At 35.3% G+C, this 17,341-nt stretch overlaps 1 protein-coding gene across 8 annotated transcripts in view; it reads left to right on the forward strand.

Annotated features, from left to right (window-relative positions):
* Nucleotides 1-17,341, forward strand: part of HECTD1 (HECT domain E3 ubiquitin protein ligase 1) — a 64,486-nt gene that overhangs the window by 29,861 nt on the left and 17,284 nt on the right. For 5 of the 8 annotated variants that reach the window (XM_080345144.1, XM_080345149.1, XM_080345146.1 and 2 more), the window contains 14 exons: nt 330-552; nt 3,703-3,966; nt 4,079-4,155; nt 5,487-5,621; nt 5,843-5,989; nt 6,362-6,456; nt 6,877-6,982; nt 7,956-8,090; nt 8,176-8,315; nt 8,894-9,217; nt 9,672-9,838; nt 10,018-10,194; nt 13,114-13,950; nt 17,105-17,326. In XM_080345144.1, coding sequence (XP_080201270.1) covers nt 330-552; nt 3,703-3,966; nt 4,079-4,155; nt 5,487-5,621; nt 5,843-5,989; nt 6,362-6,456; nt 6,877-6,982; nt 7,956-8,090; nt 8,176-8,315; nt 8,894-9,217; nt 9,672-9,838; nt 10,018-10,194; nt 13,114-13,950; nt 17,105-17,326 — 3,049 coding nt within the window. The remainder of the gene's footprint in view (nt 1-329; nt 553-3,702; nt 3,967-4,078; nt 4,156-5,486; nt 5,622-5,842; nt 5,990-6,361; nt 6,457-6,876; nt 6,983-7,955; nt 8,091-8,175; nt 8,316-8,893; nt 9,218-9,671; nt 9,839-10,017; nt 10,195-13,113; nt 13,951-17,104; nt 17,327-17,341) is intronic. The other 3 variants (XM_080345147.1, XM_080345148.1, XM_080345150.1) reach the window with 2 other exon arrangements.

The following is a 17,341-nucleotide window of genomic DNA, read 5'->3' on the forward strand; positions in this document are numbered from 1 at the left end:
TTCTACATAATGAAAACCTTAAGTGCATCTTGAAGTTATTTATCAATTTGCAACAGTCATAGTAACTGACCACTCAGCTGAACTGAATGGATAACAAACCACTTCTGTTATGCATTCAGTTAAGTCGTTATAGTTAAACCTTCAGTGTACAGTTACATAGTTAAGCTTTTTTAGTGTGGGTTCTGAGTTATTTGGGGGTGCGTTGGGTGGTGGGTTTTTTATTTGGTTATTTTTTGGGCGTGTGTGCGTGGTAGTGTTTTGTTGATTTGTTTTTTGTTTTTTGTTTTTTTAATGGGTTGAGTGCTTTGTTTTAATACAATTTTTTACAGGAGGATGAACCACAGGAGGATGCTAAAGAACTGCAGCAGGGTAAACCGTATCACTGGAGAGACTGGTCAATTATCAGGGGAAGGGACTGCCTGTATATCTGGAGTGATGCTGCAGCCCTGGAGCTATCTAATGGTAGTAATGGATGGTTCAGATTTATCTTGGATGGAAAACTGGCCACAATGTATTCCAGTGGCAGCCCTGAAGGAGGATCTGATAGTTCAGGTAGTTTCTTTACAGTTCGACTCCAAGTTATGTTTTGAGACTGTTATATTTGTTTATATAATTTGATTGGAGCTATTTTGTTTTGCAGGAATTGGCTTACTAAATAGTAAAGGATGTAAACAAGTGGAAGGTGGTCAGTTAATTGTGATGCTTTTTATGAGATAGCATGTGACCATAACTTTACTTCCTTGGTTAATTGTGTTAAGTAAACATCTTGCCAGTAAAAGTGTATTAACTTTGGTTTGTTTTGATTCTTCTCCATGCATACTTAATTTTTTTCACCCCAGTCATTAAAAGCACTTTGTAGTGGCCGTCCCAGGAAAAGCAGGTTGAAATGGCGATTTGTTGTTTGCTTCTAGCTAGCAGAATGGAATTGCATGTATTTGAAGACAAAGTAATGGAAAGTTTCTCATTGAGATTGGGAAACAAATTACAGTGTCTTAATTCTTTGTTGGAGAGAGGATAAGGGAACAGACCTTATGCACTGGCAACGCACAGGTGGTTTTAATTTTCTGTACAGAATACACAATTTGTTCTGGATGCAGAAACAACCCTCATTTATTGTTTCATCTTTTTTGCAACAGTTCATGCATTTATGAACCAGCAGACATAAAATGCTTTGCAGTATTACTGTTTTCAACCAGACATTGAGTAAAATAACAGAACATATTATGATTCAGGATAGAAATGAAGTGCTAATGACTTTATCCATCAGTTTGGGGGCTTGAAGACAAAATGCAATATAGTGTGTTTCTAGATTATAACAGCTGGAAACCACTTCTAGATTTTGTTTTAGTTGGTCAGAAAATGTGTCCTTGCATTCTTTTTGACAATGTTAATACCTCTAAAGGTAAACAATTTCAGTGTTGAGATACTTGTTTATCATACAATGTAATTTTAAGAAGATCCATGATATTAATTTCTTAAATCCTCAGAGCTTCTGGATGCCTGTTCTCCTTTCTTTCTTCCAAATGATGTGAGCATGGGGATAAGACTTTTATTTCTGTACAAGATGAGTGAAATGGGGATAGCTCAGATGTATTTGGAGTGAAGAGAAATTAAACCAAAAGTAGTTAGATGGAGTCTTTAAAAAAAAAAAGAAATGAATAAATCCCAAGTTTTTGAACAGGACACCTAGCATGGATGTTATGGAAGGGAAGGAGCTAAACTAGGGTTAAATGAGACTTCTTGCAAGTTCTTGTAAACAGAAATCTACTAAGAATGCTGACTTTGCACTGTAATTTTCCTGAACTTTAACCATTAGCTCTAAGTGTGTACAGCAACCTCTTTTATGTAAGAGGTAAAAAACTAGTATTTGTTAAGTTTAACTAAAATTACTGCAGTACAGTATAGCCTCAGAATAGTGTCCTTGAGTCCTGAACTATACTATATGTTCTGCTGTCTGAAATCGTTACTCTCATGGTGTACTTTTTAATAACTTCATGACTGGCAAGAATATAGAGGGTTGATTTTAATGAAATTTGTTAGTGCGTATTGCATGATGAAAGCTGGACTGGGAGGGGGAAATATATGTACTATGAACATTTTGGAAGGTCTGTACTCACCCCTCTCCACGAGCTTAATACTTGTTTTGTTTGAATTTTTAGAAAAAAATAAAAGTTCAATGCAAAAATTGAAACTTAATGGTAATTCTGAAGCTTTAAGTGAGTCTCAAAATTGTGTCTAAGGGAACTCAAAATTATTCCCAGCCATTTACAATCATCGCACTTTCAGTGCGACATGCTATATAATAAATTTGTTGAAATGGAATTATGAAAATTTGCAAAGGTTTTGCTAACAGAATGTTAATTTTGCATATGAAATTTCAAAATTATTTTTATAAACCTCCTCTCTGGATGCTATGAACTTTAAGCAATAAAGAATGCTATACCTAAAGAGTGTGTATTTATTTTTGCATAGAGATGATTTATTTTTATATTATACAACAATAAAAATGGCAAATTAATTTTGCAGCAAAAGGAAAGCAGCAATTTTACAAAAGTTATATTTTATTAAATCAGTGTGGTGAAAGATGAGAATACTTGTTAACTCTGAAATTGAGATGTAATCTTTACATTAATGAGGTTATTGCATTTTTATTTTAGATGGACTTTTCATTTTTTAAGTTATAAATTCATCAAATTCTCTGGAATTATGCTAATTATAATTTCAAATGTATTGTGCAGCTTTTTAATTACTACTCTATCAAAATGTAATTTAATTAAAACTGGGATAGTTGTTTAGAATAATTTCAGGCTAGATTACCTACCTATCCTAAAAGTATCATGTGATCCTCTTTGTCATCTGTTAAATATCTCCATGTAAATATTAGCTTTTAATCGAGGCTCATGTGGTGCCCTTAGTTTGGTTTTTTTAATTTATTTTGTCATGTTTTTCTTGGAGATACAGAGGTCCTTATATTTCTTGTAATTACTAAAAAAGGAGTAGGAGCATCTGCATTATAACTTGAATTAGCATGCCACTGTATTAATTAATGCAATTGTGGTTTTTTTACTTTCTCCGAGGTGAATGTAGATGTTTCTACAAAAGAGATGAATAAAAGTTTTAGTATAGCTTATAAATTATTTCTCAGTGCGCTTGTGACACCTAATCTGAGCAAAGAACCATCTCAGCTCAAATTTCCTTTTAGCACATGTTTATTTTCAGATTCTGATTTTTTTTTCTGGTTCTTATTTAGCTTCTAGATCTCTTCCACACTTTCTTTAAGCTGTGTAGTTGATTGCTGTTTTCCTGTTGGAAGATTAATTTCCTATTTCTGAAAACTCACTTTTGAGAATAGTTTATGCTGGCCATGAAATAAATTATTTTTGCAACACTACAAGTTTATAATTGATTTCTTTGATCTTCCTGCTAGAATTGTAAAAATGAATTAATACATCCGTCCAGTAGCTCCATTTAGAAAGAACTGCATTGTCCAATTTGATGTGATTGTGGAATAAGCCACTGTTGAAGTATAGAAATTAGTGGGAAGAAATTTAGAACACATTGAGACCCTTAATTTCAAGCTTAATTTTGCATTGAATGTACTCAGTTGTTTTACTCTTGCAAATAAAATAAAACTGTTTGAGATATACGATGAAAGAATCAATTGTTGGAAGAAAAAAATGTGGTTTTTTTCTTTTTAAATAGAAAGTAGGAGTGAGTTCCTTGAGAAGCTGCAAAGAGCTCGAAGTCAAGTTAAACCATCTACCACGAGCCAGCCAATTTTATCAGCACCAGGGCCAACTAAACTGACTGTGGGAAACTGGTCACTCACCTGTTTAAAAGAAGGAGAAATTGCTATTCACAATTCTGATGGTCAGCAGGCAACGATACTGAAAGAAGATCTGCCAGGCTTTGTGTTTGAATCTAACAGAGGAACAAAGCATTCGTTTACAGCTGAAACCTCTTTGGGTAAGTATGTAGGTATCTGTTATGTCAAGTAGGAGCAAGTGTATGTGAGGTAATTTTTGTTTGTTTTTTCACACCTATGAGAAACTGTGGCTTTTCAAAACATCTGTTGCAGGGTCGGAATTCGTAACTGGCTGGACAGGCAAAAGGGGAAGAAAGCTAAAATCTAAACTGGAGAAGACAAAGCAGAAGGTTGGTGAGAATTTGTGGATTTTATCCTTAAAATCTAATTGAGTTTATTTTATAAAATTCTGATGGAGTTGTAGTTTCCTTTTAGAGGATTAAAATCTTCTCTGATTTCAGCTAGACACAATTTTATGCTAAGACTGAAGGGGAAAACTTTACTCAGAACAAAGCAGTTCTACAGGTGCTTTTATCCTACCATCTTAGTAAACTTTGTGCTGTTCTAGAGGAAAACAGATTTTCTATTAAAAATGTAAGGCAATCCTATCCTCCTGACATTTATTTGTAAAATTCTATAGGTTTTTCTGTTGTTTTTTAAAGGAAAAAGAAAGGACATGGTGATCACTACTGTATTTTATCAGAGGGGCATATGTTCTGCACGGTACATTCAGATACTAATATTAGACTGGATATTATGACAGATGAGGGGATGGAAGTGAACAGGCTGTGTTCTAAGTTGTGGTAGTGAAGCAAAATGTGTAAACATCTTCATTTTAGTAACAGTACGTTCTGTGGCCAGCTGGTGCCAAGGGCTCAAGCTAATCTTCAGTCTTGACCTCTCTTGCAGTTTCTAATGGTACAGCTGATATGTTCTGTACCAAAAAACTGCAGCGTGTAAGGACACTTACATCTGAGGAAATGACACTAAATTGAAAATTAAAATATGAGTGAGGATAGGTGGAATGACAAAAGGAAGGCAGTGTTCTTTCATACCTTGGGTTGCATTGTGTAGCTCCAAAGCATGCAAAATGTATTATTGTGGGACATGTGATGATAATGAAAAGGAAAGATTTTTGGGGAAAATTCTTATAAGCACAATGTTGTTTAATAAGAACTTATTTTATCAAATCTGTATCTTGGGTGATCCATACTTTGTAGAAATACTAATTCTTAATACAAGGTCACATAAGGACTTTTTGTGTGAATTGGTTTAAGGAATGTGAATAGAGCTTTCAGGAACCGTGTAAAACCCCGTTAATCTTACCTTTAAAAAGATCACCAGATCTATTATACAGTTCTAAAGAAACAGATTTACAGGTTGAGAGTCCTGTTTGTTCTCCTACAGTTGTGCTGTAATTTAATATATGATGGTAAGCTTAGTTTCTGTAAGTTTGATAAGATTATGTGTATTTCCATTTGTTTCTTCTGTACTTTTATCATTTCATAGCCTTTGTGTTTCATGATGTATGACAGACTTTGGTTCTCCCCTATTTTTTTACATCTCTCATTGTCCTCATGGTCGTCTTTAAAAAAGATGACCAATTTTCTAGTATCTTGGAGAATAATAATAGTCTCATTACAGCAAGGTATGACTTCTGATTGTCAAAACTCATTTGTAGGTGCGCACTATGGCGAGAGATTTATACGATGATCATTTTAAAGCTGTTGAAAGCATGCCTCGGGGAGTCGTCGTAACACTGAGGAACATCGCAACACAGTTGGAGTCTGCATGGGAACTTCATACAAACAGACAGGTAAGTGTGCTTCCTTTAATTTATAATGTGTGATGTCAGTGGAAATCTCATAATAATGTTGAGACTAGTCTGTTGTGATGTGAAGGAAATTTGCAGTATGTCTCTCTGAAATGTGAAGTTTTTTTAATGCATATGATTCTTTCTTAGTGGGACATTTTTAAAATGAAGCAAGTGTGAAAACTGTTATCTTGTCTCACAATAATTGTCTTTTTGTCTTTCAGTGTATTGAGGGAGAAAATACTTGGAGAGATTTGATGAAGACTGCTCTGGAAAACTTAATTGTACTATTGAAGGATGAGAATACTATTTCTCCATATGAAATGTGCAGTAGTGGCTTAGTTCAATCATTGCTTACAGTTCTAAATAATGTGAGTTTATAGAACATAAGTCTCTGAAGAAAAACTTCCTGAAAAAAAAAAAAATAGACACATCCCTTATTTTAAAAATCTGTTCCAAATGTGGCTTTTTCTGTTTTGATGAAAATGAGGCAGACTCGTTCCAGTTTGTGGCTTACTTGTTGAATATATGCTGTCACAACAGATGGCTTTATTTTGAATAAACCATCAAAAAATCTTTAAATCAACGCTGGTCAGTCCTAGTGGCTGATATCATTTAGATTTTCATGTACAGATTTTAAATGGGGAATTCATTGAGACTGAACAGGTGTTTTTGCCAGTATGAAGAACAAATATATTGCGTTGTATTAGAAGTAACATGTACTTTTTCTTTTTGCCTCTTAGAATGTCGATTTAGATGTGAAACAAGACTGTAGTCAACTGGTAGAGCGAATTAATGTTTTCAAAACAGCATTCAGTGAAAATGAAGATGATGAAAGGTAAAAACAAAACCAAAAAACCCTTTTCATCTGTGAAGCAGTATAGTATGTTTGAAATAATTTAATGGCAAAGGAACTGCTCTTTCAATTTCAATTTATCTTTTTCCGAAATAGAAAATTGGTCTTAAAAGACAGCATGTACTATTGAATTGAAAATTTTACTGGATTACTTTTATCTCTTAGAGTCAACTCTACTAAATACACATCTGTTGACAAATATAAAGGTGACTTTTATTCATCACTGTGCAGATTAATATTTTTCTTACTCTACTGTAACCTTATGGCTAGAACAGATGATCTGTAGAAGATCAGTAGAAGTAGAGTGCCAGATATTTGCTACAGCTGAGTACTGTTCTCTGAGATACTGTAGGGTTTTTTTTCTCTATTGTGCAGTAACACTGTAACTGTTCACTTTCACAGTCGTCCTGCAGTTGCATTAATTCGGAAGTTAATAGCAGTGTTAGAATCTATCGAACGTCTACCTCTCCACTTGTATGATACACCAGGATCTACGTATAATCTTCAGGTAAATGTACTGGGATAACAATTTATCATACACATGACTGAATGTTATATGCAAATTTCAGTACAAGTTACACTCATTAAGTCTGTATGAAGCATATTCTTGCAAAAGCACATGAAATTAGGTGAAGAACAACAAACTTTTTTGCATTTATTTCCTCTAACACTTAACCTAAATGTTTGGGTGTTCCTCTACTGTCACTTTTACACTGTGAAGTGAAAATAAGTTTTGATGGCAGAGATAATGTTTGTTCTTTCATATTACTGTATTGTTCGCTTTGTATGGGAATATGCCCCCTAGTAAATATCCTTACTGTTTGGACCAGCAGTTTGTAGAAGACAATTATGAGACATGTTTATTAGTGATGACTGGTGATGGGCTGTGATAGTTAAAAGGGTCCATTCTAGGCCTATGTGCTCATTTGGTAATGCAAGACACCTGCAGGATCAGCAGGTTCTTATAAAGGAAGGCTAAAGTATTTGGTTTTGTCCAGTTTCTGTGGAGTCGTCTTTTTTTCTGTCTGAAAGCACACTTAAGGATTTTGCAAGATGACAGTGAAGTGTGAATATTTCTGTTTCAATGTTAAATGATTAGAAAATAGTTGCAGAGAGTTGCAAAAACACTGCTGCTGTTGAGTATTTTGAAAAAGCATTATCAGTTTTTATGTTATCGTATTTGCTAGTCTACAGGATTTAGAAACAAAAGCTATGAAAATAAATGAAAAGTGAGAAAATACTGGCTTGTGTTAATTGACTTATAGACTGTCCTATTAAAGAATTGTTTGATTAGTTGAAAGAAGTGCAGTTCTAGGGAATTACTTTTTAAAGCATTCAATGAGAATATATTAATAGTTTGCTTAAGCTGCACAACAAAAATACTTGATACACCTCTAAAACTGTTGTGAAATATTTTGCTTTTCTTAAAATGATAAAACCTCAATAGAAAAACTTATGTTAATATTTGGCTACTCTTTCAGATATTAACAAGGCGCTTGAGATTTCGTTTGGAACGTGCCTCAGGGGAGACCTCTTTAATAGATCGGACAGGTAGAATGCTAAAGATGGAGCCTTTGGCAACTGTTGAATCTCTAGAACAGTATCTCCTGAAAATGGTGAGCAACATACCACACACAGAGTTCACAAGGAACGGTTGCATTCTACATCTCTAATATTTGATTTCTTCTCGTTCATATGCAGGTAGCAAAGCAATGGTACGACTTTGATAGGGCTTCATTTGTTTTTGTACGAAAACTACGTGAAGGCCAAACGTTTGTGTTTAGGCATCAACATGATTTTGATGAAAATGGAATTATTTACTGGATTGGGACAAATGCAAAGTGAGTTTCTTCCAAGCTAAATCTTTTTAAGTCGGATGTGATAAACTGTGATCCATGGGGTGGGATGGAGAGAGACAATTCATACTGAAATTAGGTATCTTCGGGAGATATCTTTGCTTTTACTGTTGATCATTAGAATTAAATTTCTTTTTGCCCTACTTAAATAATAGAAGAGTATGAATCTCTGAAGCTGTGTTGAGAATTTGTATGCTTACCTAAGAAATGAAGGGGTGGGAAGGTTCGTGTCTTTGTTTTTGTTTGCCATGATTTTGTTTGGTGGCGGTGTGGTGGGGATTTTTGGTGGTGTGTTTTGTTTTTTGTTTTGGTTTTGGTGTTTGGTTTTGTTTTTTTTTTTTTTTTTTGGTATATGTGTGCTTTTATTTTTTTAAACCACTGTAGTAAAATGGTGTTGGAAACACCTCTAAAGTTACCTAAGTATCTAAAATTAATATTTTTTATTTGTAATAAACTCATCTGTAATATACAATTTACAGTGAATGTCAAATGTTAGTATTATTAATACCTGGGGTTTTTACTGTAAGAAATAATTGAACAGTGTATTTCTCTTTTTACTATAGAACTGCATATGAATGGGTAAATCCAGCAGCCTATGGTTTAGTAGTGGTCACATCCTCAGAAGGAAGAAATCTGCCTTATGGCCGTTTAGAAGACATCCTAAGCCGTGACAGTTCAGCTCTCAATTGTCATACTAACGATGATAAGAATGCTTGGTTTGCCATAGATCTTGGCCTTTGGGTTATACCATCAGCTTACACATTACGCCATGCTCGAGGTTATGGACGATCTGCTCTCAGAAATTGGGTTTTCCAGGTGTCTAAGGATGGACAGAACTGGACTACTTTGTATACTCATGTTGATGACTGTAGTCTCAACGAACCAGGGTATGTCCATGCATTATTTCTCTTTTTATAAAATCAGCTCAATTAAAACCATTCTTGACTGTAGACTAATTTAATGTGGATTAGAGGTGTAATAATGTGACTATATAAAGAAATAAATGGTAGGTGATCTGAATTATCAAGGATGGGCTGGAAAATAAGTGATTCATAAGTTCTCTGAATGGTTCACATAATAGCATTTGTGCTTTGCCATCATTATAAATTCTAGTTTTGGTGATGGTTTTTGTTGTTGTTTTTGGGAAGATGGTAACATTAGCACTCATCCAGAGTATGTCCATAGTGTTTATAGGTTTTATGTGTCTTGTATTCTTGGCAGTTTTCTGATTTTATCCATGCATAATCAGCATTATGGTTTTGATTTAGCCTTTTGTTTTGGTTTGGTTTGGTTTGGTTTTTTTTGTCCCTCACCCATGCCCCCTTTCTCATAAATTTAAAGGTCTACAGCAACATGGCCTTTAGATCCTCCGAAAGATGAGAAACAAGGCTGGAGACATGTTAGAATAAAACAGATGGGAAAGAATGCCAGTGGGCAAACACACTACCTCTCCCTGTCTGGATTTGAACTTTATGGCACTGTGAATGGAGTATGTGAAGATCAGCTGGGTAAGAAAAAGAACGTGTACATCCTATTTGTTCTCCTACAATACTGATAAACATAAAATATAAAAATCAGTGTGAAAAAGGTTAATTTTTGCAGTGGAACTTGCTTAGAAACTTAAGCTCAAAATTATTCCTCATTCAATACTTGTAAGTCTTTTCATTTCAATTTACATTTCTTGTAGGGAAAGCTGCTAAAGAAGCTGAAGCAAATTTGCGAAGGCAGCGACGCCTGGTCCGTTCTCAGGTGTTGAAATACATGGTTCCAGGAGCTCGTGTAATCAGAGGAATTGATTGGAAATGGAGAGATCAGGATGGAAGCCCACAGGGTGAAGGCACTGTTACAGGAGAATTGCATAACGGTGAGCACAAATTGCATGAATTTGTAAATGTTTGTAGCATGATCAGCTCATATGGAATGGGCAGCATTAAAGTATTTTCTTTGTAGTGTCTTGAAGAAGTTGATAAAATTTTAAATCTTTTGGGGAGAAGGAACTCAAATACTGCAGCTGTGAAATTCCACTTTAATGCATGAAAAGAAATTCTTGCTGTAAATGAAACTTTTGTGGAGCTTTGCTTAATTAAAATACCAAATTGTTATTTTGACATCTGTTACAAAGAAGAAAAAGTATAGGAAGGTGATGGGTGCAAACTGATTAGATAAGCTTTGGGCCTGCTGAATCTGTAATTACCTCCTTCATTTCTTCTAGCTTAGCATTTGCAGTATTTTTCTTGACTTTGTTGTATCCTGTACCTTTCCTACCTCACTAGCTTCATTGGGATCAAGTTGTTATATTTTTTTAATTAAAAAGCACAAAAAGAACTTAACTTACGGAGCAGAATAAAAACCTGCAACAGCCAGGGAAGTCAGTGTTCAGGAAGCTAAGATATTGAGGAGGCTCCAGAAGAGGTGATGATCTTGTAAGCTGAACATGCTTTCCACCTTTTTCTCCCTCTCCCCATATTGTGGGGTAAGACTTGCCTTGTTTCTGAAGCATCTTCAGCCACTCATAGGCTCCTTCCTTGCCAGGTTTTAAAATTTCTTCTAGTTTGTTGAGTTGTCAGCTCTCAAACATGGAGAAATGTCCAAAGTACAATGTCTTAAAATGTTTTGAAACTTTTAATTTTTATTAAGCAATTCAGTACAGCTTGTAGGGGATTCTTCTGTCATCTCTATGTTGTTCTTATCAGATGCAACAGTACCATAGCTACCTTCTCACTTTGAAGATTTTAGGTATTATTGGTGAGTAGTATTCTACTAAATCAGTGGTTTCATACCTATTCCAGTACAACTTTCCTGCTAAGCATAGGTGAAATTGAGGTTCATTTATCAGGTGGTGATGCCACAATGTGAAACATGTATCAGAAGACTCTTGTTCCTGCCGTAGTTTTCTTTCAAACAGAATTTTGAAAACAGTATCCCATTGCCTTTTTTGTTGTTTGTGCTGGTTTTGGCTGGGATAGCATTACTGTTCTTCATAGTAGCTGTGATTTGGATTTGTGCTGGAAACAGTGTTCATAATACAGGGATGTTTTCCTTATGCTAAGCAGTGCTTACACAGAGTCAAGGTGTTGGTTTAGGGCTATAATGATGAAACACTAAGACTCCAAGTACATAATATGTATTAAAAAATTGTGCAGATTTAAAGCTGTTTGTAATTAATGCTTTAGGAAAAGGAGCAATACAAACCAAGAACAGTTATTTAGTATGCTTTTACAAAGTACACTGTTCAGATATTCGTAAAGGGGAAAAATGATACTGTTTAACTAGAGTATGGAACTTTTTTTTTCCTATTTGGTAAGAAAGGCAAATACATGGTAAAAAGAAAAAAAAAATCAGACTCCATTGACAGTGTTACCCTTCAAAGGTTTAGTGACATAAAGCTACTGAGATATATAGTAGCTCATGAAGACAGAAAAAAATCAGACAAGAAAAACGTGATCTAAACCTGCTCATGTGGGGATGAGATGTCTACTTATCCTATCTGAAAACTTAATTTATTTTTAAATACTTTTCCTCCAGCGTGCTCTTTCTAAATAGAAAATTGCCTGTAGTCTTCTGTTTTGGTCTAGAAGGGATGACTTTTGGATAGTTATAAGGTAAAAGTGCACCTCACAGTACTAAAAAGAATATTTTACTTCAAATTAACTCTCTTCTGTTTTATTAAAGACAAATCTGTGTACGTCTGGACCTGACATCTTGTTTAAATTTCTGTCTGAAGTTATGGAAGATAACTGAGCTTTAGGCATTTTATTTTTTAAAGAAAATGTGTATCAATCAAAATAATGACACCCAAGTTTTGTTACAGTTAACATTAATAAGAAATACTAGAAGGAACTTTTTTAGGTGACTCTCAGATTGCAATACGTACTCAGACAGGTTAAAATAGATTGGTTTGCCCCAGTTTCTGTCCTAATTAGCTAAATTTTGCATGTTACCCTAATTATTGCAGATTTATAACATTTAACTGTTAAAAAAATCCTGGTACTCTAAATAATAATTTATTAAAGCGATTGAAGAGTAGCATCTCTGAGTGCTGTTTTGGTCGCAGTATAAAGTTTCGTTGTATGAAACATATTCTTTTTGCAACCCTGAAATCTTTCTTGAAGTAGTACTTACCTGCCTGCCATAAGACTTTTCCTATGAATAGGAAATGTTGAGTCTGTGAAAATTATTGAACTAAAACGTTGAGTATCAGTAAATTAATTCTTCCACTTTATAGGGCAAGAATAAGAAATACTGAACTCATCAGCTTCATAAAATGCCTTCTGTCAAGTAAATATGCTTATCTATAGGCATCCAACAAAGAAAAACATTATAGAATGTCCTCACAATAATTGTTTCTTGACACATATTAATAAAGTTATGATATGTTGTAATATACATTTCTGTTATTAGAGCATCTATGAATAAAAGTTTGAGGTGTCCTATTAGGCCAGTTTCCTTCACAGAGTTCAGGTCACCTGGAAAGTGTTATATTGCCCTGTGATGTCAGATTACACTGTTTCCTTCCTGAAGGAAACTTTACTTTTGGCTGGATTCTGGGACCCTGAAGATAGAGGCTGATCATGCTTGCTGCCTCAATGTTAGCAATATTTTAAAATACCAAATCGTTTAGACTTAAACGCTTCCTTTTTAGTTGTCATTAAGGGTTATTTAGTAATGTAAATAATTCAGACATGCAGCCCGTATCAGAAGCTGATCCCACATTGTGGAGCTACTGTCTGACACGCTCCTGTCTGCTTTCTGCTGGATCTCACAAACTCCTGTCCCTTTCCAGGCTGGATTGATGTCACCTGGGATGCTGGTGGCTCTAACTCTTACCGTATGGGCGCAGAAGGAAAGTTTGACCTCAAGCTTGCACCAGGGTACGACCCTGATTCAGCGGCATCACCCAAACCTGTTTCATCCACTGTTTCAGGCACAACGCAGTCATGGAGCAGCTTGGTGAAAAACAACTGTCCAGACAAGACGACTGCTGCTGCAGGCTCCTCAAGTAGAAAAGGAAGCAGCAGTTCTGTGTGTAGCGTGGCCAGTAGCAGCGACATCAGCTTGGGTTCGACCAAAATGGAGCGGAGATCAGAAAGTGTAATGGAGCAAAATATAGTTTCAGGCACTGACGTCCATGAACCAATTGTTGTTCTGTCTTCTGCTGATAGCGTGCCTCAGGCTGACGTAGGGTCATCTTCCAGTGCGAGCACCAGCACCTTAACAGCGGACATGGGAAACGAAAATGCAGAGAGGAAGTTAGGTCCTGATAACTCAATACGTACTCCTGGGGAGTCCAGTGCTATATCTATGGGAATTGTTAGCGTAAGCTCTCCTGATGTGAGTTCAGTCTCTGAACTGACTAATAAAGAAGCGGCTTCCCAACGACCTCTGAGCTCTTCAGCGAGTAACAGACTCTCAGTCAGTTCTTTGCTGGCTGCCGGAGCACCGATGAGCTCCAGTGCAAGCGTTCCGAACTTATCATCTCGAGAAACTTCCAGCCTGGAGTCCTTTGTACGAAGAGTGGCAAACATAGCACGTACTAATGCCACAAACAACATGAATTTAAGCCGAAGTAGCAGTGATAACAATACTAATACTTTGGGAAGAAATGTCATGAGTACTGCAAGTAAGTAAGCTATATCTTTGTTAAAGCTTTTGTTGTTTCTTTGGCTTTCATTAGACTTAAAGAAGTTTGGATTCTGTTGGCCTGATAAACGAACTCAGAGCAGCCTTGACCTTGTGTGTACCTGTAGGCTTATGAAGAGCTCACAGAGTTCAGGTCACCTGGAAAGTGTTACATTGCCCTGTGATGTCAGATTGCACTGTGGCACCCATCAAATAGACATCAAATTCAAATTAGTTTCTATTACATGTTTAGGAAGATGGTTTAGATTACAAAGCTGGAAGGCTAGCAACAGTAGGTAATGTTGGGATACTCTTACTTTCTGATCTGTGTAGATTTTGCATACTCACCTTTTATCTGCCGATTTCTGCTACTTTTCCATTTTCCTTGGGAAAGGCAGTTTGTGCATATTGTGAAGTCTCCGAGCTTAAGAACTGAGAACACAGTAGAAAGAAAGTAGACTGTAGCGTGGTGGAATTTCAGTAGATTTCTGCATTCTGTCAGGCTGAATAACTTAATGTACTCTAATACTGTGTATGTTTTCATTAAGGCTTACATTTGGCAAACTGCTCAGACATATTAAGTGTCAGGAAGTTTATAGTTAACTATGATTTAAGTGGGATGTGCATGCTTTTACATTTGCATTTTCTCAGATTATGTGTAAGACCAAGATATTAGCAGGTAAATTGTAAACCTGCTTGTTGTGAGCTCACTCTTCCGAATTTTCAGCATAGTCCCATTAGAGTTGTTACTCAACCAGCCTTTTTAGGCATTTTGTTCGGTCATGGTGGTAACATTTTAACCGGAGAGCTGCATTTCATGAGATAGGCGAGTAAGAAAAATTACTCAAGCCAGAAAGAAACACATAGTTTCTTGTTCAGCTTTCACGCTTCTCTAGAACTTGTATACTTCCTTAGTTAAAAATATGGTGTTTGCTTTTGTAATGTCTATTTTTTTTAACAGTGAATATTTTCTTGGGGACATATTTTTTTTAATATGTTCTTACATTTATCTTGTGATACTGGGGGGATGGTAGGGGACTGTTTTCAGCCTGCATTAAAAATGTAAGATACTCAAAGGAAGATTTCTGGTAATTGATCTCATTTTAGGCATATAGTCAGGGCCTCTGGTTCTGAAGTAGATTTGTGCTGGTGCAGAGAGAGAGAGAGCACCTTTGGAAAACGCAGTAAAGATACTTCAACAGCACATTTAAGTTTTCATGACTGTTGGATATCATACAGTGCTAAAGTTGGAAACAAAAAAATGGCACACTAAAAATTTGATTCCTACTTTAGAATTATCCCTCATGTAGGAGTTATTTTGTTTTATACAAATAAAAACTGTAAATGGGAGCTTGTGAGCCAAAAAGAGATCAGGGACTAAATTTGAGCAGGCTCACCGAAGTTACATTAGAGCATTGTAAAAAGCTTAGATTTTTTTAAAATTTATTTTTTGTTTCGCCTGTCCAAGTTTGAGAACAAGCAAAAAACAATGAATCAACCAACTAAAAAAAAAAAGTCTGAAATTATCAACTCTGAAATCATGATTAGTGATGTAAGTCTTCCTGGGCTTGCTGTGGTGGTTGCATTTAAAAACATCAGTATTTGCCAGGAGTGAAGTGATGTCTGGGGAGGCCAAATTCAATTTGGTTTTAAGTTCAGAGCAAATGAAATGCTGGCACTTAATGGCTTTTTCTGTTTATTGTAACAGCAAAGAGTTGATTGCCATTAATTAGAAGGGGGTGGAAGATGATAATATTGAACAATTTATTTTCAAGTTCTTAAACAACAAAAGAAAAACCCTTTGAATTGGAAAATGTCCATGCTTTCCTAGAGTATAGGCTTATTGACAGCTTTAAGTTTAAACTTCACTCTCTCCTTCCTCACACATAGAAGTAATCTCAAGCACTATGGCTGCTTGGGTCAACTTTGCTGTTTGTGTTTCTCTTTACAAGCTGTTACTTACGTTCCTAAGTGGGAAAAAAACCCCAAAGTATCTAACAAACAACAAAAATAGAAACAGTAAAATTTATTTTTCTCAAAAATCTACCAAATGCACTTAGGAGAAGAATCCCAGTTGAGTTGTATTCTTCTTCAGGAGTAGTAACCTTTGCAAACCTCAATAATAATAGTCTGAAATTCAGAACTGAAACTAGTTTTCTTCTAAGATAGCAGTGCCTCAGTTTACAGAAGCTGCAGTAACTAAAATGTTTACTTTAAAACTGTAAAACTTGCATTCAATAGATTTTAGAAAAGGTAGATTGAAAAACATAAGGTTTAAATTTAAGTAAAGATGGCCCCTCAAATTTGCACATGCAAATGTGATTAACCTCCTGTGTTTGAAGATAAGCGTGTGAGAAAATGTTCTGAAGATTGATATGCAAATGTGTAGTTACTATAACTTGTACTCAGTTGTGTACCTGAAATTATTTCAATTGAGCTTACAGTGGATTTAGTCCTGTTTCAGTTAACTAAAATGTATTTACTGTGTTTTAGTTGAATGTGCAGTAAAGGTAAATTTTTAATTGTTGCTTATTCTGAAAATTATTAATATAAGTCAACATAAGAAAGATATGAAGTCACATGTTTTGCAGAACTGCCAACTCAGGCTTGTTGCCCATCATTAACATATGTGCTAATAGTTATGTGAAAGATAAGTCAGAGCTGCTTTAAGAACTTTAGAAAAATGCCTAAAAAATCACAAGTTCCACACTTGTTATATTCTGTTCTCAATTAATTTATATATAGTTAAACTGTTTTCCCTGTATGATTTTAATTATGTTGCACTTTAGAGGTTAAATTGAATTTTAGACTTAAAGACAGACACAATATTGGAATAACAGATTTCTGAAATACTTCTCATATGTTGAAAATGAAATTATTTCAGATGTACAATGGGATTTGGGGATTTATTCAATAAAATTATTTGTTTTAAATGTATATGAGGGAATATGCTCAGAAGTGGGCGTTTGCGTTGTAGGGTGCGCTTTTGCATTGGGAAACCTTTCCCCTTTAGTCTGTTATTCTTTATTGTAAAATAAGCCATCTGATAATTTTTCAACCCCAAATATATTTTTCAACACAGGACTCATGCATGTAAATTGTGCTCTTCAAGTCATCAAATTATTTATTTTATCTTACCGTATCTTTATCTATAGCTTCTCCTCTTATGGGTGCCCAAAGTTTCCCTAATCTGACTACAACTGGTACCACATCAACAGTGACCATGTCTACATCCAGTGTTACTAGCAGCAGCAATGTAGCTACAGCAACTACAGTTTTATCTGTTGGTCAGTCGCTTAGTAATACTCTAACTACTAGCCTAACATCAACATCTAGTGAGAGCGATACAGGTCAGGAGGCAGAATATTCTTTATATGGTAAGTTTCATTTTT

The sequence above is a fragment of the Nesoenas mayeri genome (genome assembly GCF_963082525.1).
Source record: "Nesoenas mayeri genome assembly, chromosome: 5".
NCBI lineage: Eukaryota > Metazoa > Chordata > Aves > Columbiformes > Columbidae > Nesoenas > Nesoenas mayeri.